The sequence below is a fragment of the Arvicanthis niloticus genome, chromosome 11 (assembly GCF_011762505.2).
Source record: "Arvicanthis niloticus isolate mArvNil1 chromosome 11, mArvNil1.pat.X, whole genome shotgun sequence".
Lineage (NCBI taxonomy): Eukaryota > Metazoa > Chordata > Mammalia > Rodentia > Muridae > Arvicanthis > Arvicanthis niloticus.
The window spans coordinates 28,763,984-28,790,455 of NC_047668.1; the positions used below are offsets into that span (position 1 = coordinate 28,763,984).

General features: G+C 35.9%; 1 protein-coding gene across 5 annotated transcripts in view; it reads right to left on the minus strand.

The window, feature by feature from the left end:
• The window catches only part of Dgkb (diacylglycerol kinase beta), a 625,059-nt gene that overhangs the window by 419,179 nt on the left and 179,408 nt on the right, over positions 1-26,472 (minus strand). For all 5 annotated transcript variants that reach the window (XM_076941963.1, XM_076941961.1, XM_034514239.2 and 2 more), the window contains 7 exons: positions 24,741-24,881; positions 18,945-18,994; positions 15,582-15,656; positions 12,425-12,544; positions 4,038-4,155; positions 1,492-1,580; positions 1,296-1,412 (listed from right to left, as the gene is read on the minus strand). In XM_076941963.1, the coding sequence (XP_076798078.1) occupies positions 1,296-1,412; positions 1,492-1,580; positions 4,038-4,155; positions 12,425-12,544; positions 15,582-15,656; positions 18,945-18,994; positions 24,741-24,881 (710 nt within the window). The remainder of the gene's footprint in view (positions 1-1,295; positions 1,413-1,491; positions 1,581-4,037; positions 4,156-12,424; positions 12,545-15,581; positions 15,657-18,944; positions 18,995-24,740; positions 24,882-26,472) is intronic.

The following is a 26,472-nucleotide window of genomic DNA, read 5'->3' on the forward strand; positions in this document are numbered from 1 at the left end:
ACTCTTGCTATAAATTACAATTCTGAAAGTACTCAGAGACAAACTCATGGAGACAAAGTGGGAAGATGAAAAGGATTGAATGGCAAACTTACAACCACCCAGAGATCTCAGGTATACAGACCGAGCAGATTAATTTCTATATTTCCAGCTGAATCCTCACTCATAAATATTATATTTTAAGTAATAAAGAATTTTAATAATAGTAGAAGTAAGAATAGTAATAATAATAGCAACATATTCTATATATTGCTTTTAAATTTGATAAAAGTAAAAATGAATAATGATATTTTCTATTCTTGACCTATGCTAAATTTAAGATATGCTGAGTAAAAGGATGGGGGGCTGGGACTAGGTTTCTACAAGATATGGAAGAAAAGTTACATAGTCTTGTAACTGTTTAGTTTCCCAAATACATTTTAATATATGTAATTGTTTTTAAAATGAAGTTGTTATGGTCTTTTTAAACTTAAGCATTGATATGTTCTTGGAATTGCTAGATATTTTATTATAATAACCAAGCTCCTCTTCAAACACTTAATAGAAGTTTGAAATATAAGTCAATTTGTTTTTCTCATTATTCTCTCTCTCTCTCTCTCTCTCTCTCTCTCTCTCTCTCTCTCTCTCTCTCTCTCTCTCTGGTGTTTAAGAACACTGTTTAACCTGTAGGTTTGGACAGCTATTACAGTGCCCTCTGCTGTTTATTCTGACAAAAGAATGCAAAGAACTGAAGGACTAAGAAGCTATACTGTGAGAAAGAAGCAAAAACACTCCAGCAAGCTAATAAACACTCAAAAATGTTTGTTTATGTTAATTTCAGAAATTAAAGAAATATACTACTACCATCTAATAGCTGTGTTTATTCCAAAGTTATTTGAAGGAATTTGACAGTAAACCAGGTGCTATCCTAAAACTTTGGCCATTGTGCTTTATCCCTAATTATTACTACACCAAAACCTCTTGTGTCCCAGTTCGCAAAGTACCTGGAGATAAGAAACATACATCAGCGAATGGTTGGGTGTGTCCTGAGAAGCAATGGTACCCAAATAGTAATGACCCCCTTCTGTTTGTTAACTTTCATTTGTGATTTCTGAGTGCTTTCTTGAAAGCTGTTAGAATCCACTCCATGAGCCCTTGTGTGAAAAGCATGTGAAGGTGTCATCTCTAAAATCTTGATTTCTATGAGAACAAAGCTGATTCTCTGGCAGATGAACTAAGAACCCCCCCACCCCTCATGGTTTTAGGTAATTTATTCCAACTTTGAAGCCCTTCTGGGCCAGTGCAGTCATGGTACTCACTGTGGTCTGACACCAAACGCAATGCAGCCCTGTCAGGCCCTGGTAACATTTCACTGTTTTGTGGCACTTATCGCACTTAGTTGGGCAATTGCCTTCGACCCAATAGTGATGCATGACCTAGAACAGAAAAATAACAGGGAGGTCAGAGGCTCTATCCATGGTGACACATCTAGAAAGCTTGTGTCGCCAGACTTACGTCCGTATTCTTCTTGGACTTCACATAGGTCTTGATGCAGGAGGGCGGGGCTCTGGCCACACAGCGCTCATGGACTGTGTACTTGCAGACTGAAAGGAAACAGGTACACAGATTCAGAGCTGACCCTGGTCCTGATTGCAAATTTACGAGGGAAGAGTGGCATTAACAGATGCTCATTTCGCATCCACTGTTCTCTAATCAATCCAATCAGCCGCATCAAGGAAAAAAGTCCAAGTCGGCTGTTTTTATCATGGAATGCAAAAGGCCAATTAGTACAGGAAATAGTATGCATATGAGAAACCAAGGCTCCTCTGTCATGGCATAGCAGGAACAGGAAATGCTTAATTAAATCAGCCCTTGCTCAAATTTTTCACAATAATTCCCAGATGACAAAAATATTAAAGACAAATTGATGGCTGCCAAATGACTTTGTGTCATTTGCTAGAAGGAAGAGGTCTATATTTCACAAAGTATAGGCATGAGAGCAGCTGGCAGGCATGGGAGTAAATGTGTATATGCTTTGTCTGTTGACTTATCTAAACTTTAAATGGTAGATTTGTCTATTGCAGGAGACCAGATGCCATCATCCATACCAGGCTTTCAGGGAAGTTCATCCTTCATTTTATATCATGATATTGTTTCTTCAAACAACCACCTTCACTAGGCCACATATGATACCAGGAAGCAAAAAAAAAATTATATATGATAAAAACACATTTATACCAGCAAATGTATATATTAATGCATATATATATATATATATATATATATATATATATATATATGCCACAAAACAAAAACACATTTGGGGGTGAATTTCCACATCGTCTGGTTTCACTCTAAATATTAGTAGGGTCACATATAGGTGTTGTGTAAGAAGACTATTTCACACTAACAACTCATAAAGAGTCGAAGAATTTTTAAAAAGTAAATAGATCAACAACTAAAAAATCTACTTCTTGAAACATGAATGAAATGTACATAATGCTTACAGTGTTTAATAATAAGACTTTAACATATCCTGCTTGTGAGTTCTGACAGCACCCAGGAAGAGCACGCAGCTTTTCTATTATTTTATAGTAGTACTTCTGTTATGAATGTTTCATTAATAACCATTTTGTAAACAGCAAAAACCTGTCATTTTTATTATACCACTTCCCTTCTTTGAACATTATCTCGTTTCAGTCAATTAAATCTGCCCTAAAATCTTCACTCCCTTAAAAAGTTATAGAAGTTCTGAGAAATGTTTTATTTTTTTTGTTTTGACATGGTGAATATTCTAGTACATCTGGATCTTCCAATGTGACCATCAGAAATGTTCTCTTATATGATATTTGTCAAATGTTATATAACCTTAAAATGATCCCATTCATTTATAAATTGTATACATTTATGACATTAAATGTAGTTCTTAGTGTCAAATAATACACAAAACGAAATCCTAAAGTAAATCTTACATAGCAGAAATTGCTGTGACTGAATGGCTGCATCATTGGAGAACTTATCCTTATTCGAAGAATATAAAATTTATTTTAGGTAAAACTGCTATAAATGAAATCAACGCTAGATGATTTTATAAAGTAACTAACACGCATATTTATGTGCATTCTCTTAGCAAATCTCTAACTGGAAATGTTGATTTGTTAGAATAAAATAAATCTTGCGAGACAAAGAAACTGAAATTATTTAAATGAGCATGACTTATAATACCTTATATTCCAATATCTATATTCATATGAAGATTTGCCTTTACGTAAAATATTGCACCAGAGGGGTTCAGGAGATGGTTCATCAGGTAAAACACTTGCTACACATTGACTCTAGTTCACAGGTACTCATTTAAAGTTGACCATCTGTGAGTATCTCAGAGTACTGGAGGTAGAGAAAGATTCTCCCAGGCGCAGTATGATTAGCCAAAGCAGTTGAGATATAGGTAAATAAGAAAATCTGGGTCAGTGTGTAAGGTGGGAGAATGGAGGAAGTCACTAGATATTAATCTTAGATAGCCACGTGAATACACATGCATGCACAATCACAGACATGGAAACACACCCAACATCCCACCCACACACACACTTGTGTACTCAATAAATATATAAGACCAAAAGCTGTAACGTTTTAAATTTGAGCAAAAATCTGTTTTTCAGTCAACTGTTCTAAGTCTTTATTTTTAAGACTTAAAGGATTTGTCTTACCTTGAAAAGCTAATTATAAATAAAGTGGTTAATTTAGGAAGGGAATATAAAATGTAAATAAGATATAAGTATAAGAAAACAGTGAAACCATGTCTAAATACTCCAAGGAGAAGTGAGAAATAGAGATGCATAAAAATTAAACTACAATACAAAGAAATACCTATGGAATTGAAACATATTATTTATTCCCTTTGAAAGGAAGTTGGCCAGTGACCTGAGCATTCAGAAGCTACAGGAAAATATGCATCATAAGCGTCATGGCCTGAGGTATGTCACACAAACAGGATAGCTGCCTGAGCTCAGTTTTCCCTCAAGCAAGATGATGGCATCAGGCAGAGCCAGTGAACTCACAGGAGCAGCAGAGGCCCTGCTTCCCCACGCCAATCAGCATGTTCAGGCAGAGATTGCAGTAGGCAGGCTTGTTAAAGTGCTTGAGTCGCCACACATGCTGTCCGTCATCCTTCACATTCTGCACAGGACGTGAAAGAAACATATTTCACTTTAATGAAATAAACAGAGGACTCTGTAAGTGCCAATAAAGCTCAGGCTGGACTGAAGACAATCTGTTCCCTCATCTTGGCTCTCTACAGTACAAGAGCAACACAGAGACTTCAGAAAAACCCAAGTGTTCTTGCCCAGTGAGATACTGAAATGAATACGAGAGGGTATAGTGACCCATAAAATCTTGTCTAATGTCAACAGCTCAACAGCCTACCCACTAACCTCCGCGATGACCTGCCAAACAGAACTATCCGTGAACACAAGGGAATGCCTTCTTAGCCTTGGAGTAGCACGTGCTAAGCACAATTCCGTAAACAAATGAATAAAGAGAAAATAATTAGGTGGAAGCCTGAGAAATTGAAACTTGTAAAGACTGTCACCGGTGGATTTGTGTTGACAAAAACAAAATTTAGAATGAAGGTAGGTTTTGTAAGACAGACGAATGTGCTGCTTGGAAGTCACATACGGTGGTCTATTGACTTCACCTGCGGATCCAGAATATGATCACTAATAATATATTCTCTATTAAATACTAATTTTGATGAAGAGGACAAAAGTATAATTATATGACCTTTTGTTTAGCTGTCTTATAAAAACTGATTTTATCCCTACCTATAGATAATAAAATATAAGAACTGCATTATTGTGTTTATAATTCTCATTGTAGTTACATGCCACTATAAAAACTTAGGTTTATATTTACAATTTAGTTAAAAAAAAGTGCTATATTGTTTACTATGCAAAGTAAATATATATAATATTTTAAAAACTTCTCTAATAATCTTTATCACATCTGTATTGCTTAAGATCAAAATAACATGAATTTAAAGGATGTTACTCTATGTTTAAATCATGATTGAATGGTCAAACACATTACATGAAATTATCACATATTGTTACTGTTAGTACCCTAATTTTCTGTTATTACCTATCTCATGTCTTATTTACCAATTTGTGTGAAACCAAATTTCAAAATTCTTAATGGATATCCTATCAATACTGATATGATACATAATGTTTCAAGTTAGCAATAATACAAATTCTTAAGCTGTATTCACCAAGTAATATATGAGTATGTATTTTGTGTTGCGGAACTATAGAAAGATAACACAGCTCAGATCATCTTATTTTTATTAATAATAAAATATTAATAATAATGCTTCTATCCCCTCTCTCTTACCACAGTCAGAGCCAGGACACTGATTTATGATACCCATGAATCCATAGTAACTACTTCTCATATTAGAATTAGAAATGTCAAATTTGCATCATAAGATGAAACATTAATGAACATGCTTCCTGGGAGGTACTTGTCACTGGCCCCTTGAAGTTTAGCAAGTTTTGATGACAGAAACACTGCCTTGTTTTTTGGGGTTTTTTTTTGTTTGTTTGTTTTTGTTTTTTGTTTTGTTTTTGTTTTTTTTTTTTTTTTTGTCCCAAGCAGCCATTTCAAACACAATTGATTACTGAGGACTTTGCCCTATAGAGATGTAACTCTATCCAGATGAGAAGACAGGCTTATATGGTCCCCATGCTGATAAAAACAGGCTACAAAGACTTCTGCCCTACAAGAGGCTTGGTTTTCCAAGCCATCGAACCAGGCTTTCATACCAAGTGCTGCATTTAGTTGGCTCACATTCTTTCCTCTCCTTAGACTAAGAAAGAAAGGCAACCCAGCTGAGCTGTGAAATGCCTATTGCTTGCTTTCTTGTGTGTAATATGACAACTGTTTCTGATCCAGGGATTCTCTGGTACTGAGGGAGCTGCAGTGAACTGATCCCTTACCTTCAACCTTAGGTTAATCTCAGACCTTTCTCCATTTCTTAGCAATATTCAAGTTTGTCCTTTGGATAAAGGAGTGAAAAGATTTCAACAAAAACAGCTGAGGAAATGGAGATGATTTTCATGGAGACCATGTCAGAAAACAGCATCTTAAACATTTTCCTCCATAATTTAGAAAATAAGGTTTACAGTTATATCTTAGTCCGGTGCTGGTTTGGATGTGTTATAATAATTTTAGTAGGATAATACATGTTTAACTCTGCTATATTTTATAATCTATAGTTGTATTTCAATCATATTAAAAATAAACATCTTGATATAAAGTATTAATATGAGACTGTTGGGTTTTTTTTTAATAATCTTTGAAAGTAGCAGTGTATTGCTTTAAAAGATTTTCAAGTCAAAGGAGAAACATTTGAATTTTCACATTTATTGCTGTTTCTGTACTCCTTGTCATTTCATCTTAAGTGATTGTCCATTCCATGTGAATAAGCCTCATCCTGTTGGAGAGCACATATGGACGAAGTCAGCTGGCATTTTCCTTATCAAAAAATAAACAAGTCTGAACGTGGGTGTTCTGTCAATCAGAACACTTAGCCATGTTACAGGCTGCAAGTGATATACAAATCCATTACCGGGCATAAAATGCTTTACCAAAAAAAAATTAAATAGCTTTATAGCTCTTAGCCCAATGCACTGCCCAAATATACCAGAGATGAAATATGTATGTGGCCTCTTTCAGAAAAGAAATGGAAACCAAGCGCCAACTGCTTCTTAGTAGTGCAAATTACATCCCGGCTATCTGGATTTTCATGTCTTGTCTTGTCTTATTGAGATTGTAAACTTGGTAGAAGAGAAAGAATCAGTCTCATTCTATCAGCAGAACATATTCCTATTAATATTTTTATAACAAATAAATATTTATTAGCAAAAAAGGAATTTGATTCTTTTTTTTTTAAGGGAATGAGTAGAGAACTTGAAAGGTCTGGATCAGGGCCTACTGTGCAAATGTGAAGACACTGTCTCACTCTCCCTTCTACTTCCTGTCTAAGAAAATAAAGGCACTCACTTTTTTTCTCAGGCCATAGTGTGAAGTTTCATTACACAACACCTGTGAAGTTAATTTAGCTCCTTGAAGGCTGGTGTTATATAAACAGCAAATATTATTACCATCATCGGGTTGAAATTTGTAACATTCAAAAGTTGCAGCCTAAAGAATTATGATGATGTGTCTAGTTCCACTGTAAGCTATTTCATAAAATATTGCCTTTTTTCTCCTTCTATATACCAGACATAACGCTATTCTATAACTATTACAGGAGAGACTGTTCACTGATGCCTGGCAAAGCTCACAATTAGAAAGAGTTAGCAGTACACTTCCTCAAATTTTAGCTTTCGAAAAGCCAGACAGATGCCCGCTGAAAATGTCTTTTGGTTTGCTATTTTATTTGTTTGTTTATTCTAAAGTTTTCCAAAGTTTCAATTTTTGTATTATTACCCAGAATATTGACACGTTTCCAATGAACCAAGGTTGCTGTAAATAATATTTATTTTCAAAGATTATGAAGAGCTATATTACTGACATCCCAGCCAAACTCCACATCTCATCAGGGTCCTTGAATACACTGAAAGTGAATGTTGCAAGGTACTTCCATTGTTAGATAAGGTACACTATATTGTCTTGTATATTTTGTCCAATTATCTCTGAAACCTTATATTATCACTATAAAGAAAACTGTTCTCTTTGGCAGTAAAGCTGGGCTATATTAAGTCTGGGCAAAAAATAACTCAGAGAGATGTATTGACATCTGGGCCCAGTCAGAGTCAACTGCTAATTTCCAGACTGTACTTTCTGCACTCAGAAAAGGCCCCTGCTATCCCCAGGGTTCTGATCAAAGTGTCCGTCGTGCAAAATATTATAGTAATTTTCATTTAATATCTTGTAAAGGAATTCTGGATCTTGTCTGGTTTCATAGCTTCTTAACAGATTGATCCATGTCTGGAGAGTGGGGAAAAGTTCCTAACCAAATTATACTTTTTAACTTTTTTATTGGAATGCCAGTTTTCAAATAGGATTTAGTTTACTCAAAGCACATTATTGATTGTCACCTGTAAATCTCATCAGGGGATGTATTACTTCTTGGTTACTAGTTCAAACAAAAAGTTAGAAGAAAAATGGGCCATGGTTGTAATCAAACACATAGTATATATTACGTATAAAGACTAATGGTCATATTTCTTTGAAACTATTTTATAAGATGAAAAAAAAAACCCTCCATTCAAATGCAGCTCAGGCTAAAGGTGGCCACATCTATGCACAACCGAGTCACTGAGGTTCTCGCTGGTAGTGCTTTTTTGCTAAAGAGTCCAGACTGTCTTCAAATTATTTATGATATACAAGTACATTAAGACATCTTAAACTGTTGTCATAGAAACAACCTCTTTTTTTGCAGCGGGCAGTAGTCAATTCAAACAGCTAGTAAAGGTGTTACAAATAGGTGACTGTGAGTGCTGAGTCCTAAAGAAGACACCTTTATCCCTGCCATGCCACAATTCAAGGGACATTAATTAAGAAGAGAGCATGGAAATAGTACACAAGCTGATGAGGGAGAGTGCTATGAGATGCTGTCTTCCGGACATGACATTGCTATTGCACTCCTGAACTCACAGCATATGTGCGAATCTGCACGAGATCCACAAATATCAAGGCAGCTAATACTCAGCTATGGATGACTCAGGAGATTTCATTCTTAACTGGGATGCTATTGGCGGCTGAGACCTGCTAAAGCAGTGGGTCTCAATCTTCGGAATGCTGCAACTATTTAATACAGTTCTTCATGTTGTGGTGACCCCCCAATCATAAAGTTATCTCCATTGCTACTTCACAACTGTAATTTTGCTACTGTTAGGAATCGTAATGTAAATATTTGTGATTTCTGATGGGTTTAGATGTTCGCTGTGAAAAAGATGTTCAGCCCCATAAAGCGGTTGAGACCACCAGGTTGAGAATCTCTCAGCAAATGCAAGCAAATCAATCTTTGGGACTGTGGCCACTGGTGGATTAGCCCTGCTATAATGCATGGCCCTATACCCATGCATATGACAATAGCTCTGAGTAGAACTAGAGGTGAAATGGGGAATAAATGAGATAGTCTTTTGTTGTATATACAAATGAAATTCTCAAGAAATAATTTTTTGTTTGTTTTGTCATTTGTATTAAAAAATTAATACAGAAGTCTCTAAAGAAGCAGCGGCTATTATCAAGGAGCCACAGTTTTGCTCACTGATGCTTTAGAAACGATTCACCACAGTCTTAAGTTTCAGTCAGAGACTGGAGAGCTTCCTGCAAGCGGGAGCCACTCTTGTACTCACAGATGATGATTAAGTGTGGTAAGTAAACTTCTAGGCCTGGTGGGGATAAAGCCACACACAGCACTTGGGAGGCTCTGAGGAAAGTGGTCAGAGAAAGCAATGCTTGCTGGGAATCAATAGCACCAGCTACTGAGTACTGTCAGAGCTAAGTTTAAGGTCCAGGTAGAATCCTCAGGCCAGTGCTCAGTGTACCTCCATCCTGTAGAAGCTTGTCTACAGAGCTCAAAGCTTTAAGACCTGTACAGAGAACTTGACCTTTTGTTAGGATTTCACAAGGATGATATTCTGAAATGGCAGCATGAAGCTAGGGCCTCTTCCTTTGAATGTTCTAAAGACAGATTTGCTTTCTAAGCTTCAAGGTGGGGGAAAAAAGTTGAAGATTATTTATTATTATTGTTGTTGTTGTTGTTGTTGTTAACCATTTCAAGCAAGCCTTGTATACAGAGATCCTTGGAAGATACAATTTTCATTCAGTTTTTTTTTTTTTTTGTTGCTGTTGTTTTATAAATCTAAGTCATGTAAGATGTAAGCAAAAGGTTAACCCAGAAAGCAAGCAAACAAACAAACAGAAAAGAAAGCAAATGAAATAAAAACCCCCTTTATTCAGTAACACAAATCCTGTTGAGGGACGGGGTAACTCCAGGCGTAAATATGGTCAAACTCTCAAAGCTATGAAAACTTCTAATTTTCCTTCACATGTGAGACTGCAATACTTTGTTTTTTTTTCTGATTAGTTTGTTTTGAATATTGTAAAAATCTCTAGAAACTCTTGGACTAGAAAATAAATGGTATCCACTTTCTAGTAATTTGGGAAGCATCAGGTCCTGAGGTACGATGTTTTGGAAGCAAAGCCTGCACTCTTGAAAATGAGGAAGCTCGGGGAACTGTGGTGAAGAGAGCCAATAAAGCACAATAAAATCACCAGTGCCATGGTTCCCATTCGAATCGTGCTCACCCAGGAGGTCACCTTGGTCTGGGTAATTTGGATGGCACATTGCAGTCACTTTCAAATCTACCATCACACTCAGCACATGGTTAACTAGCATCCACTCCCCATGGTCATAACTGACAAGACACAGGAATAGATAGACAACTTAATAAAGCAGACTTTACATGAATGGCCAACTTCAGGATGGATCAGCCAGACTTCCAATAATAGCCTAACGCCAAGGTAGGGAGGAGGAGGCCAGACGGTGTCATAAATTGAATTCTCTGTGAGCAATACCACATTAACTGAATGCTGCAATGAAGTGAGTCCCACTTCCTAAGAACAATGGCTCTCGTCACTCAAGTGTCTTAGTGCTTTTCTTGCTTTGTCAAACATTTGCTGAGTCTTACAGAGCGAGAGACTATTTCTAACTAGTACATGCTGGGTATGGGGATTGCATGTTTCAGGTGTTAGCTATTTTGTTAAAAATGACTTAAAATTTTTGTACTATATGTTTATAAAATAACAAAAAGAAGTGAAATTTCCTGTTTACAGTTGTTCCTAATAAGGGGTGAAAGTCTCCATTCCCATATTTAAAAAAAAAAAATATATAGATAGCTCTCTTCACATTTAGCAATGTAGCCCTGCCATCTAGTGGCTATAATTGGGAACACAGACTCAATTTCAAAGGAAATATCACAAGTTGATCTCTGTTAAATTCTGAATAATCAATCCTTCGCACCCAAAACACAAAATATTTAAAATGCAGTTACAGCATAAACTACGTATAGCTAACTGCCACGATATTAAAATTAAAATTAAATTAAAGACTATCATCTACTCACACTAAAATGAAGTATGCTGTGTCTTTGAAATACCCTGATTTAAATTTTTATAGCTCTGTAGTTTAAAAATGCTATGGTTTTGTAATTTTACCAAGCATTTCTATAAGATAACATTTGAAGAATTGTTAAACAATTACCTTCTAACAAAAAATATCTTGTCAATTTTTTTCCCTTAAAATACAAATAGCAAAAATTTCCCTTTTGCTGGTTTTGTTTCCTTGCTTCAGGGTAGTCCTTGCTTCTGCTCAGTTTTCTTTGTTGAGCTGGGCAAGAAACTTATGGTCTGAGGCATGTTAGGTAGGTGCTGACCCACTGTGGGACAGCATTTGCTCCAGACAATCAAATGTCCCACACATATCTCACAGCTTCCTGCTTTACTTTATATGATTCACTTATTCCACATAGAATATACAAATTTTGGCTTTGAAATTGCAAAGTTAATTTCTGGAAGATGGGATTTTTGCAACGTCTTAACATAAATCAGCCAGCAGCTGTACTTTCCCGCTCTAAACCTTAAACGTTACCACGTTCTTGTTCTCATTTTGTTTTCTCCTTGATAGCCTGCTGACACTATGTTTTCCTCATAACACTTATAAATTATTATGTGATATAGGAATGTGATCATAAAAAATTAGAGATCACATCTAGCATAAAAACTTAAATGTATACTGCTTCATTTATTTTCAAGGTGAATGAATGTGCTAGTTCCCTTGTGTGTATTTTTCTTTTCTCTATTTTTTAAAAATCTTTCTGTGAATTTTGCCCTTTTTGATAATACAGGAGGCAAGGCCTGGAGCCCTGTACTTATCAGATAAGCTTTACCATTGAGCTAATTCCTGAGCCCTCAAAATGAACAAATATGTACAAAAGCAGAATGATAAATGATACCATTTATGTTTGTTGTTTTATTCCATTGTTTTAAGAATAATTCCCATGTGTCTTTCAATTTTTCTCCCTCTGACCATGCCTGAAATCCCATTGGTCTTCTTGAGAACAAGGTGAGGGAGACACCAAAAGAATTGGGGAATCAGGATGAATATTAGATGAATGCTAATCTCCTTAATCAAACCTGATTAATCTTAAGCTGCATCCACTCCCAATCCCTAGTTCCATGTGTTCGTCCTGTGCCCACAGCGACAGCATAGTTCACATCTATTTGTTCTGCACAAAACTGCACCGTGGGATTGTTGGAAGTTGAGAAACTTATTACACGCTCAGTGGTAGAAAGGATCTGGGCAGCTGATCACCCAATGCTACCCAAGAACATCCTACTGGTCCAGCTTCTCTCTCCTCTCATTGCAAAGGCTTACATTTTCCAAGCCCAGCAGGACTAGAAGTGGGATCGTTGTCATTCCTCCTTGAATCCACTCCTCCAGAGACACGGTGCCATCCCGGTCATAGTCAATTTCTTCCATCATTTCATGAAGGATCTGGAAAAGGAGATAGGAAAAATGGTCAAGGAACTGATTTTTAAAATCCTTATAATTCAACAAAACATTTTCTCCAACTGGTTATACTACGATGTGACTAGAAACTGAGAGGGGAGAAAAAAAATGTCTTTAAGTAAGTATATTGATCCTGTACTCTAGAACCTAGGTTTCCATGCTGATCAGTTTTTAGAAACAGATGCCCAACCTTCAAACAACCCCTCCCAAGGAAATGTAGCACAGAAAAAATTAAAAGGTACTTTTAGTTTAAAGGTAAAAGTAGTTTCTAATTACTTCTTCAAGATCACTTTTTAGTTCATATATATGCCAGAAAGTGTCTGGGAAAATTAACATCAGGGCAAGGAGCTCAAATAATTCTTTGCTATGTAGTAATGGGTGAGGGAATTAAGTGGCGTTTAATTGCCTGTAACAATTTAACAGAGCCCAAACTTAATGACATGATCATACTTGATTGGACTTCTTCGAAGATGGCTTGCAACTAATGTTCAACAATGTGTGGTTGTGATAAAGTTGCTTCTTTACAGTGTGGTGATAATATGGACTCCTATTTCAAAGGGTTGTAAAAATGTACTGAGATAATGTGTCATAAGTTAAAGACCCCTGCCATATATATTCATGATATACAAGTTCCAGCTATGTTATCCTTCATTGCTGGAAAGGTCAACAAACTTCCCATCTCGTTAAATTAGGACGGTAAATATGATAGAGACTGTAAAAAAGAAAGAACAGGTTGTCTTTAAACAAAATGAACATTTAAATCAGTTTAGAGAAATACACTTCAACAGCATGAGAACAAAGATATGAAAAGATGCTGTAAATGTGGTCTTTGAATTGGAAGTGTACGTAGAATTTTCCTAGTTTTCTGCTTGGTTTATTTTGTCAGTTCCTCTTCATAGCAACACAAGGATCGATTGAGCAGAGACTATTTTACAGCAGGACACAACAACATCATTATTTAATTATCCTCGAAATGAAAGGTTTAGGATTTGATACAAGGGCCTAAGATCCCACTAATGTGTTATGCCTCTTGGAGATTTGTCAATGACTTAGTAGAATGGACAAATGAGAAACTGAGTTTGCTTCTTAGTTTCTAAGAACAGACTAGATTAAACAGTAACATCCTGTCAAAGCAAAGGACAAGGAAAAACAGAGGGCATGGTGAAACTTGGCTCACAAACCCCATGCTTGTTTTGGGATTTGTAATGCAGGGTCTCTAATTAGCTCAGGTTGGCTGAAGGATGAACCTTCTTTAGCACAAGAGTGATGGGACAGCAAATAAGTACCACCATACTGAGTCTCATACTTTAATTTGTATGCTTAACAAATCCACTGTTAGAGCCCAGATTCAATAGCAAAGGATCTTTCCAAGGACATGTTGGTGTCCTATTCATTTCTAGCAACCTCATGTGTTCACTTTTCTCTATTTGTGCATTACTAAAAAGCATCTATAAATGTTAAAAGCTGTTGAGGCTGTAGGCTAGATAATGTGGTGAGCTATGATAGCAAACACAATGTCCATAGTAACCTTGTTTTTCTAACACTCCACTGTTTGGACTGTCCAGATGGGAGGCCATCATATCAGGATTGCCCAGGACAAATGATGTCATGGTTGTTATTTGCAATTTTGAGTAGATAACCATCATAGACAACTGACCAAACAAGAACTGCTGCTTCCTTTGGTACAGCTCTATCTTACTTTGGTGCAGCACTGGGCACCAAATACTATTTTCTGAGAAGCTGTGGGTATCTCCTTCTGCTATGAAAACTAACTGAAAGAAAACAAGGCCTCCTTCACTGATTGCCATGACAATGAGCAGATGTCCCTGGCAGATGAGCAGTTGTCACAGACAGAAAGTTGAACAGGGTGGAAAAATACTATTTTAATTTTTTTTCTGATGAAAAAGAGTAACAGAGCTTCTAGTAAATGGCATGATTTCAGTAGAATATTAAGATGAATTCTTCTGTAAATTTTAAACAGAGTTGCCAATTCCTAGAATTTCTTACACAAAACTGCAAATGACAGGTGTCACTTGTGAGCACAGCAGGCAAATTCCACAACAAAGCAAATGAAACTGAAATACCATTTAATTAGAACTGGAAGAAGTCTTAATCAGATTAAGAGTAGTGTCACTATTCTGCACAGGATCAGGCCTGACCAGCCTTTGATTTGAGACAGAAAGGGACAGCAGAATGAGCTCTTGCTTCAGAGTCCTGTTTTTGTCTTGGTAGGCGCTATCTAAATGTGAGTGTTAATTTACAAATAAATACAAATTCATGTGGCTCGCAGACCTTTAAATAAAATGGAATTGCTTTCTTCATAGACACTTCATAAACTTAATTGGCTTCAAAAAAACCTGTCTCCTATCAGTTTTACCCCAAATATTACTTATATCTAAAGTTAAATTGCCTAAAAAGAAATGTTTCAATACATTTTAATGATGCCGCAATTTTGTATAAATTCCTACATAATAAGGCATCTTTATTTTCTTAGAAACAGTTTTTTAAAACACTGATTCTTTAAACAAGTTGGCTAAAATTTACTGGCTGTGTTTCTAACTAGCTGTAGAGCTTTGAGCAAGAAATTTCAACATATTTGGGTCTTAATTCACTCATCTAAAGAATAGATAAAATAGTGCCCCCAGGAGTGACGGACACTAAGTGATCCATGAACAGGAGTAGTGCAATGCGCCATGGATACAAATACATCAGCATCTTCAGTAGTATGGAATGGATTTAGTAGTGCCTTTTAGCAGTACCCACTTAACCCCATGTGTGTATCCTCAGTAATCAACATATGACACTGGGAAGAAAGCCAAGGTCATTGCCCACCACTTCAAATCACTGTATATAAACTATCATCCAATTCAGAATCAACTTGACCTCTGGTTAGCCATAACAATAGAATCACAAAAATTAAAAACAAATTATCATAATATATTTACCTCCCCCGCAAAAAAAATCAAAAAAGAATGAGGTCATCCGTAAAACTATTCATCAGTTCCCTTATCCACATGCCTACCGGATTAAGTTCAGTAACATCCCACTCAAGGTACTCTGCCACGTGCATCATCTGACCGATGATATTTTCTAATTCCTAGAATAGGAGGGGGGAGAATGGAGGATGTGAGGGGGCCCAGGAGAGAAAGAGAAAAGGATTTGTTAGTCTAGCATTGTAGAACATTGTTTTTCAGTGTATACAAGGGATTAAACGGTTATGTGACCAAATTTCTAAAATCACATATATATATATATATATATATATATATATATATATATATATATATAACTAGTGGAGATATCTTTTAAAGAGATATCTATACATAAATTTCATTAACTAGCATAGATCCTTATAAGCGATGTACTTAAAAGTGTAGCCAAACTTTAAAAAAAAAAAAAAAAAAAAATGTCCTTTAGTGGAGACCTTTACCAGGAGAGGGCGCCACAATACCAACAACAGCTTTCTTCTAGCCATGTGTTTTTGAAAGTAGGAGCACAAGTTTATTTTCACAGGATGTGATTTTTTTTTTTTTTTTTTTTTTTTTTTTTTTTTGAAACTAAAAGTCCTTGAGGAATGGAAGGAAGCCAGAGCAGACAACTGAGAGGTTTGTTTTTATTTCCACTCACTGAGGACATATATAGACTGTGTAGCCACTTCTCTGGGTACTTTACTAGAATGCTGTTTGGAGGTCAAGGTTCCGGGGCTAAGCTTATGTGGATAGAGTTTATTTGCTGAGACACTGACATTTTAGTTTAAAATTTTCATAGCCTCCTAATCTCAACTCTTTGAAGAACTGCTAGTAAACACATATGACGTGATAAATGGATCTTAATTTTTTAAAATGTAATTATGTAAAACTTAGTTTTCTTATATATCTCCAGAAAATACCTTTTTATATTTGTTTATTTATAATATAAAATTATGATTTTAAACAGTAGTTCGTATTTGTTTTACATTACAATAAGGCTTGAAAGTATATAAAATCAAAGATTTTTCTACTGGACTTCCTGTCACATGTGGTCAAAATTTCTGGGATAAAGACATTAATATGGCAAGAAGAGGATAAGTTATGGGTACCCCAGAGATCGTCTGAGAAACAAGTGAGCGATACACTCCTCCCAAAGAAATATAACTAAGAAATGTGTCAGGTTAGAATTGTTGCACAGAAAATAAAATATAAGTAAACTTATTAGTAACTAACTTCAATATCTGCTAACAACTCAGTGATGATTGCTGACCTCTCATCCATTCACCTTTGTTCAATAATTTGGAGAAGTTAAACCTTTTGAATTAAAGGAATAGAAACCTTAGTTCATGGACTATGTCATAGGCACATAATCTAGATAAAATCATTTACCCTCTCTTAGACAGTCTCCTTGTGAGTAAAATGGACATCCTAACTTGAACAAATTCATTACTACAAAGGTCTACAGAGATAGTATGTGTTATTACATAAAATACATGTTTCATGTCTCCATAATATTGGAAATAATTAATAAACATTACTAAGTTGGGTGATACACATTCAGCATTGAAGCTAATGATGGTTTTCCTGTTTTCCTTCTACAAGTGCATGTTTAAAATAGCAATTTAAATTATTTTAGAGGACAAAATTTGAAACAGATATTAAATGAATTATACTGTAGTATGGTATATGTAGTATAGTAGATGGTATCAGAAAAAAAATCCACCTGGGGATAAAAACTTGACATTTAATTTTAAAAAGAAGACAAAGAAAATACAAATAAACATTAATCATGAATAAATCCATTCATTCTTAAATCAATGTTTGATATTGGGCATCTAATTATAACTATTTACAGCATATATATATGCTATATATATATATCCTTAGAAATGGCCAGAATGCAAGAGAGATAGAGATAGAGAGAGAGAGAGAGAGAGAGAGAGAGAGAGAGAGAGAGAGAGAAGCACTTAACTGAAATTTCAAATCAGCTGCCAACCCATGGCTAAAATCCTAGTTAAGACATATCAGTTTAATTTAAAATGAAACATTACAAGAAACAAATCTGCATTGGATATATTAGAATGTAATTTGCATCACTGTAGACATGAATGACCCTGGGGAGAAAGAGTCAATTCACGCTGGCTTTCAGTATTCCTAAGTGAACAGTAGTACACAGAGGATAGCAAGGGAGCACTGAAGTTTGAATCTCAGAAGCCCATCCATCACAGCGTCAGTTCATGGTGGTGCATACCCCCTGGATTAGGGGTTACAGCATTTTCTTTCTCTCTGGAGAAGCTAACATGCAAGAATTATTCTACTCAGCTACAGAAAGACATGCCTAGTTTCACTAATGTCCTTGTCAAAGTCTATATGACAAGGTGCATTAGCAGGTTAAGTCTTTCTGTCACCAAGCTTGACCACCTGTACTTGAACCTGTGACACACATGGTGGAAGAACTAAGTCTGAAAAGTTGTCTTTTGAACTTTGCACATTTACAGTAGCATCGAAGCATGGCTGTACATGAACATATATGCAAATAATTTAAAAAAAAAAACGTAGGTCTATATGAGCTACACCAAGTTCTGTTAGATGAACTGAAAGGCTCTGTGCTAACCTGCACATCAATTTATGTGCATTTACCTCACTGTTAAATACATTGTAAAAGACAGAGTGAGTTTCTGTTATGCAGTGGTTTCCCAAGCAATCCCCACAGCACCAAGAACATGAAATTTGATGTATTCACACACTTGGAAAAGCCTACACCAACTCTGACATCAATATTTATATTATTGTTTGTACTTTTTGCTGGAGATGCAAAATATGTTATCATCAAATATAGAACAGTTAATTGAGTATAACATGCACTACTGACATGTGTACCAGGTATCTCTACTTCTCTGAAAACTTCCATTGATTCCCACATATTATAAATGCAGTAAACATTTAATTATGCATTTTGTGTTATTATTCAGATCTACAATTCTCCTTTCATCATCTTCTCTTCTTTAAGCTATAGGAAAATTAGAGATGTCATCGAAAGAGATTTCTCACACCAAGCTGTAAATACATTCATTTGAGGATGAGGAAATATAAAATAAGCCAATTTAATAACTTCTTTAGACGCTTTATACTTACTCTATTTTATAAAGGCAAATATTACTGATAGTTTTTCTGCTTTTCTAGGCTGTCTTTTAGGTTCGTATTTTCTTCACAAGTTGGGAAACCTCTTTGCAGATTTTTTTTCAAAACCATTGGCTAGAATGCTCACAAACCTGTCTCTTCAGTTGAAAAAACGCTGTGTGAGTGGATTTAAGTTCTATAGAGAATGCCTTCTGTGATGCTAACTATAAGTTCATACTTGCTTCTTTCAAAGGAAACTATTTTGCAATTTTCAGAGGTTTGAAGGAAAGAATTACCGAGCTGTCCAGGAAGCCATTCCCATCGGTGTCATAAAGGCGAAACATAACTAGAACAAAAGAGACGGAAACAAAGAGTTTAAAGATGAGAAAGATCATGTTGCTTTAAGGTAGAGTTTTTAAAATTTAGTTTCTGATGAAAAGAAATCTATTGACTCAAATGTTAAATGCCTTTAATGTGCAATTTTTTTTTAAAAAAAGCCAAACTGAAAATGAATTAATTGTTTAATAAAATTAGTGGATCTCAGATATTTAGTTTACAAAATTTTGTTCCTCTTTGGAGATAATTAAATAGCATTATTTCCTTAGATTTGATTTTTTTTTAATTTTTAGTCTCGAATTTATATATGGAGCCGAAGCTGAAATAGTCAGCTTCTGGATATTAAGGGGCAGAGAGGAGGCAGACAAACAGTCAACAGGAAATTCCATAAATCGGTTAAAATTTAGACTCCATGGCACTGTTTTCTATTTCCAAACATGAGAGTTTGGTCACATTTGCTGTGGCAGTCAAGTGAAAAGGGACACACAGGTGCATACCAGAAGCTAGAGTCCTGTACATAAACACAAACCAGTATTCCGACTCATCCCAAACAATGTGAGAGAGGAAACGAGTTTATACTGAAAGATTCTTTCTAGTGGGGGATCTCAGCTCCTAAACATACAGGATTTGCATGACTTTTTTTTTTTTTTTTTTTTTTTTTTTTTTTTTTTTTTTTTTTTTTTTTTTTTGGTCTTGGGTTAGATCTGATCTCTTGCCAGGCTTCACTGGGCACCTAATCTTTAAACTAATCAAGTAAGGACTTTCAAAACACAGACTCTCTTAGTGAGCAGAAGCAAACAAGGCCTGTGGTCTCCCTTATATAATTCCCAGACCTCAAAAAGATCATGGAAGAAACTGCAGGTGTCTTTTTAAGGTAAACACAGGAGAATGCCACAGCTGTAAAAACAGAAGAGTGGAAGTGAGGGTTAATGTTGACTTTGTATAATTTCCTGGAGGGTCTTATGTCTGAGTTCTGTATGTTAGCAGAGGCATTGGCAACTCGGAGAGTATGGATCACTGTAATTATTCTAGTGTTAAATGATTATAGAATCCCACCAACTAAGACATGATTATGTATACAAGATACAAAATTAGTCTGTGTGTCAGTATAAATTTTCAAACATTATCAAATTAACTACGGTTTTGTATTCTTTTGCAATAGAAAATCAAACATTAAAGATATGAAACTTCCAGAACCTGACATATACAGAGGCGGATGCTCGGAGCTAAACATTGAACTGATCACGTGGTCTCCATTGGAGGAGTTAGAAGACTGAAGGAGCTGAAGGGGTTTGTGGGTGCCATGGGGAGAGCAACAATACCAACCAACCAGAGCTCTCAGGGTCTAAAGAGCCAGCTTGGGAACACACATGGAGGGACCCATGGCTCCAGATGTAGTGGAGGATGGCCTTGTCAGGCCTCAGTGGGAGAAGAGGGCCTTGGTCCCATGAAGGCTGGATGCCCCAGTGAGGGGGAATTTGAGGGCAGGGAGACAGGAGTGGGTAGATGGTTGGGGGCACACCCTCATAGAAGTAGGAGGATGGAAGATGGTATAAGGAGTTTCTGGGGGGTGGGAATGGAATAGGGGATAACATCTGAAATGTAGATAAATTATCCAATAATTAAAAAACAAATAAAGAAGATATAAAACTGGAATTGTATATTTATTAAATTATGCTCAGCTAAAAATTTAAGATGTATAACTGTGGTTAATCTCTCTCATAGGTTCAATAAATGAGAATAAAAGAAAAAAAAACCTCCAATTAAACATGAAGCAACTCAAGATTTTCCACTCTAGAAGAAATACTAAAAATATTCCCATAAGTAGAAAGAATTCATAGGCTACCAAGAAAAGAGTCCTATACCAAGAACAAGGTGAAGCAAGAGATAAAGCTAACTCTACTTCAGCAGTAGAGGCACTGTAGCTCTGTTTGTCTCTACTGGAGAAAATGCTTGCAAACTAACTCAAAAGACTCAAACAGGTAGGAGTGGTGTGACCACTGGCAGCTGAGTTCAAGGAGACCCCATAAGAAAAGGAAAATTCCAAACTAGATATAGGAATAGATGCATAGAAATTCCTCCTGGATACAAATATTAAAAGAATCAGAAAATCTAGGGGAAATGGTAATCACAAGATGCAAAATACATGCTAGATGTGGGGAGAAAGAGAGACAGAGAAAGACAGGGAAGGAGGGGAAGAGAAACAAGAAGACAACTCTGCCTTCAAAGTGCAACATTAAAATGGTGATTCCAGAGAATGTAGCATGTATCATAAAGGGTAGAGGAAAGGTTATCAATTAAAGAGTAGAAGAACACTCAAAAGAAGTGCTCAAGTAAAATATACAGTCAAGAATCTGAAATTTCACTAGATACAGAGAGAAAGAAAATCTAACAAAGAAGGGTAGGGCCAAAGTTATTCAGCTTGATAATCCATTGAAGACTTTCCCTTTTAAAATTATGGCTCCAAACAATATTGGTGAAAGTATATTTTGAACCTCAAATGTTAGTAAGATTCTTTTTTTTGTGAACATTCAAAAGTAGAGATGGGCCTTGAGCTAAAGAAGATCATTAAAAAGCAGGTTTTAATTTTGAAATCAGTATGGACTTATAGATTCTTCAGTGCCAAAATAAAATAAGACCAAATTCAGATTATTCTGTTCGCGTGATAGGTTTCAAAGGTGGGGACTTGTGATGCAGATTTAGCCCACTTTTTTTCTATTTTTATAATCATGTCATTTTACCTCACATAGAGACAGTTATGTGCCCACACTTGAATTTAACTAAAAGGTCATAATTGAGGCACATTACGTAAGATGAGACAGTTTCTATTTTTCTAAAACTTTTTCTCTTTCCCAAAACCTTTGAGAAAAGTCCAGCTATGTTTGATGCTGAATATATTACAATACAAATTACACAGTCTTTGCACTTTTCTAAAAATTGTTAGAAAGAACAAAGTATATGTTGTAATTTGGGAATTCTTCAATCCACAAAATTCAGTTACCTGCTTTTTAACAATTAATATTGAAATTCAAAGAGAGGAGTTAAAATTTGAGTGCCTAAATTTTTTTAATCTAATATAATAGAAACTACTCTCATTCTCTTCAAATTTCCCATAAGAAAAATAGCAATGAAAAGTATGAATAGCAGCTTTTTCAAATAGAAAACGGTTATGCAGTAGCTGAGAAGTCATGAACCATTGAAAAGTGGGGAGGATAAGTGGCTCTCATCACCTTTATTCATAATCTATACGGAATCTGACCAGATGAAGGCGGTTAGGGCCTGTTGGTAAGACATCAGAATTTCTCAGGTTAAGATTACACACAGTGATAACATGGTGTTTCTTAATGACAATCATCTCCTTCTCAATTGATTTCCTCTTAGCTTCTCTGAAGTCATACGTTAATGCAAGGCATATGAGGTCAACATAAGATGTCCTACGAGGAAATGGAAAGAATATTCATAAGTTGAGATGGATCTCAAGTGGCAGTGGGCTAGGTCAGAAACTGGAAAGGAAGGGCAGAGTGAATGTGCAGGGCCGATGGTGGCAGCACAGGAGGAATGTGCCTGTGTGTCTGCCAATAGGACAGCTGACCCACGTGGCCATCTAAAAGGAAGCTACCAGGAAAGGGAAAGGAATCCTTACAGCCCCAACACAGATGTGCACTTTCCAGGTGAATAGTGCATGTGCTCACAAAGAAATAAAGCCTGGTTTAAGGAAAGGACGGTGAAGTAATAAATGGTTTGTGTTTCAGTATTTCTGTTTGTTGCAAACATCTATCTAACCGTCAACAGAAAAGAATCAGAAATTCCAATGCCGGGGTAACCAGTCCGTTCAGGTAAGTTGGTGGTGGTGAGATGTCACCTTAGAGAAGAAATTGCATGCTACACTCCTCGAAATGGGGCTCCGGGGCAAAAAGCAGTAGTGGCTCATGCCCGTTCGTTTTAATTAGCCAATTATCAGATACCACAGCAAGGGGCACCCAGTAACCTATGTGTACAGATCTGGCAAGTAATTCTGGTGGGTGACTATGTGGGAATGTCTGACCTCAACCAAGGTGTGTATATACCGTTTTCGGTTAGCTACCTCAAATGAAGTTTCAAATTCAGTTCTCTCCCTCACTAGAAACTATTCCCCATCACATCCACTTCCGCTCCTTCTAATCACCAGTACTTCATTTTAGTTTTCCTACATCTCAGGGCATAACCCTCTTGAAAGTACATATGTAGTTCACCAGACACTATTAACATACATCTTACCAATAATATGTCTAGGAACTGAAAATGTAAAACAATATTGGGAATTTGTAAATATACAAATGAGAACAGATTAAAAACCACAAATCCTTGAGAAACTGATTGATGGGTATATTTGATTCATTGATGTAGAAAAATACCAAGCATTTCAAAAGAAAAAGTAAAAAACACAAAATTCCTGAATAGTTTTCTGTTCAGGCAGAATGATGGCCACCAAATCAGGGGGTCATCACCATCATCACAAACATAGCAATGGCAACACCTGAGCAAACTTTCTCTTTGGCCGTCACTTCAAGAGAAATTCACTGTTTACTTTGGAATGAGAGAGATCTCTCCATGTTCTTAGGAACACAAAATAAATCTTGAAATGCAAATACTCAATGTTTATGAATAATAAATACATATTTAAAGAATAATATTCACATGGTTTATTCATAACCTAAGCTGGTTACTGTAACTCCTAGAGAGCCATCGTAAATTCTTTCCTTGTGAGAAGTATTATCAAAGAGTTAAAATTAAATTTAACTAAAACATTTTGTAATTGCAATTCTAATACACTACGTTAATTTTAATTTTATTAAGCAATATGGAAGTTTGGTTTTATTATCTTTACTATCGTTTTGGTAGTAAATTTTTAATTCATTTTACTCTTTACTATAATCTGGTTAATTTAGTTGCTGAATATACACAGCGCCTGCTGTGGTTATAATGAGTTTTACAGTTACAGTCATTTGAAGAGGATACTCTTTCGCTGCAATGTGTACATATTACCACCAGGGGGAGCGCAGTCACTGCACTTTATTAAAGAGCATTAAATAGGTGCTTAGACATTTCCTACCTGTAGTATTGCAAAAGAAACAAAGATGTTGCTTGATTATTAATGGTATACAAAAACAAGTTTTATATATCAGGTATTTGAGAAATTTCACTGTGAAAAAAAATGTTAACGTGATGGCGAACGGAGGTTGCCATGGAGAAGAGTGTAAATTGTGTTGGGTTTGGGATCCGTGTGTGTGTGTGCACATGCGTGCCTGTCGGGGTGTACATATGCACACAAGAGGGCAGAGGGATTTTTTCACTTCCTGCTTGGAAGATTTGGAAAGTTTTCTTTAAAAAGGTGAATAAATGCTCTGTCAAACATTTCAATGTTTCTAATTACTTCTTGCTAATTCAAAAGAGCTAAGGATAAAACATTTAGGAGCCCTTTGATAAACAGATAAACATGGATGGAATTTCACATCATGCTAACGAAACTTCAACATTTCTTAATAAAATATATGTATACAACTGAGATGCAATTTTAGTTAAATTTAATAATAACTTTTCGATTGATTTGGACAAAAGGGTTTTTGGTTTTTGATTTTTGTTGCTTTTTTTTTTTAAATTTTAAGAAAGCTAATTTAAATGAACAAAAAATTTAGGCAAGTATAATTACATCAATCTACAACCAATATCTCCTCCAAATTCCAGCTTCGTGAGTAAATAGAATTAGCAGAACATACATTCAAGCTTATCCTCGGGTCTTCCTCTTTCAAGAAGAGACAAGTAACAGACGATATCCTTCAGGTGAATCACTTCTGGGGAGCACGTATTTGCTGGAGAAGAACGTGGAGGGGTGATGGCACCCTTATTCATCCTCAGACCTGAAAAATATATTTGTATTCATGTGCTTAAAATATTCTAAAATATTCACTGTGCTTTCACGTATGAAATAACCAAAAGAAATAGCACTAGATATTATGAACACATGTGTGTGTGCCTGTGTATGTATATGTCTGTGTGTTGATTAAATATAAGATAATCAAATGCACTAGAACAATATATTAACTTTCTTTGTATGCTGTGAATGGTGCAAACAAGAGGGAGATTTCTAGGGTCCGTTGGCAGGGGCTGAGCAGTCTACCACTGAAGGATGTGAGAGTCAGTTTAACATCCCCAGGTGTGTGAAAAAATATAAAGAGATATCACACAAGGAATCCATTGCTAATCTTTCTTTATTTGTATTAATAATCATTCATAAAATATATTTTTGTTAAATATTTGCCAGCACCACCAATAAGCACCACCTGCCACCATACTATCCATGAGTATGAATAAGCAGAATATAAAGAAAAATCAGAATCAGCATAATAGGTACTTTGGCAAAAAGATGAGCATATGGTTGTGTGATTTCAATATTGTCTTCACTTGATGCAAGGCCAGCCCAGTGAATTATAAGCCAGCCAGATCTAAACATTGAGACTTTCTATTTTAAAAAAAAAAAAAAAAAAAAAAAAAAAGTCTTCATGTTACTTTCCAAATGTTAAAAATAATTTTGCTACATTTTACTCATTCATTTATTTATTGTGTGTGTGTGTGTGTGTGTGTGTGTGTGTGTGTGTGCGCACCTGTGAATGTTATGGCACACGTAATAAAGATCACAGGAGCACCTTGGTTGTTACTTTCAATTCTTCATCATGTAGGTTCCAGTGCTGGAATTCAGACCAAAGTACCTTTAGTTACTGGGCCATCTTACTACCCTTTGATTCCAGGAATTTATGAATTGTCCTGTTCTAGGACCATTATAGAAAAATAAAATATTTGTTCACAATATTCACAGTGTTCACAATGTGCTGGTGATCATGTAACAAGAGCTTCTTCACACAGAAGACTCATCAGGACTCTGAAAAGTCCTGAGGTAAACTTCAATTGTAACCACAGTGTTCCTTTTGACAAGAAGTCCTTGACCAAGGTCACTAGTGGACTGGATATCTCATGGAATCTTAGTCGGACAACACCCGAGGAAGAATGAATCAAACAAATGCAGTTTGACCAGTTATCCTTCCTTGGAACAAATCTCCCTGACAGATCTGTTTGCAACTCCGACTTTTTCTGTACTTCTTATCTCATCTGGCTATCTCCATATTTTCAAATATCAACTGGAAGGATTTACAGAACGTCAATTTTTATCTTTGGTGATGTTGCCTCTAATAATAGGTCTCATTTAGAGCGTTTCTAATACCAGGCTAGAAGCATTAACAGGGCCTTTCACACATCATTTCCTTTAATATTCATGTTAACCTTGTGAGGTCGACTATATTATCCTCATTTGACAGGAGAGAAATAGGCTTATGAATGTGCCATCCCTGAGTTTCACTGCCAACCATACAAGTCTTGTCTTTCCCATTCAACTCTGCCAACCTAGGCAGTATTTTCTTTTATAAATACTAATGAAAAAAAAAAAAAACCTAGACA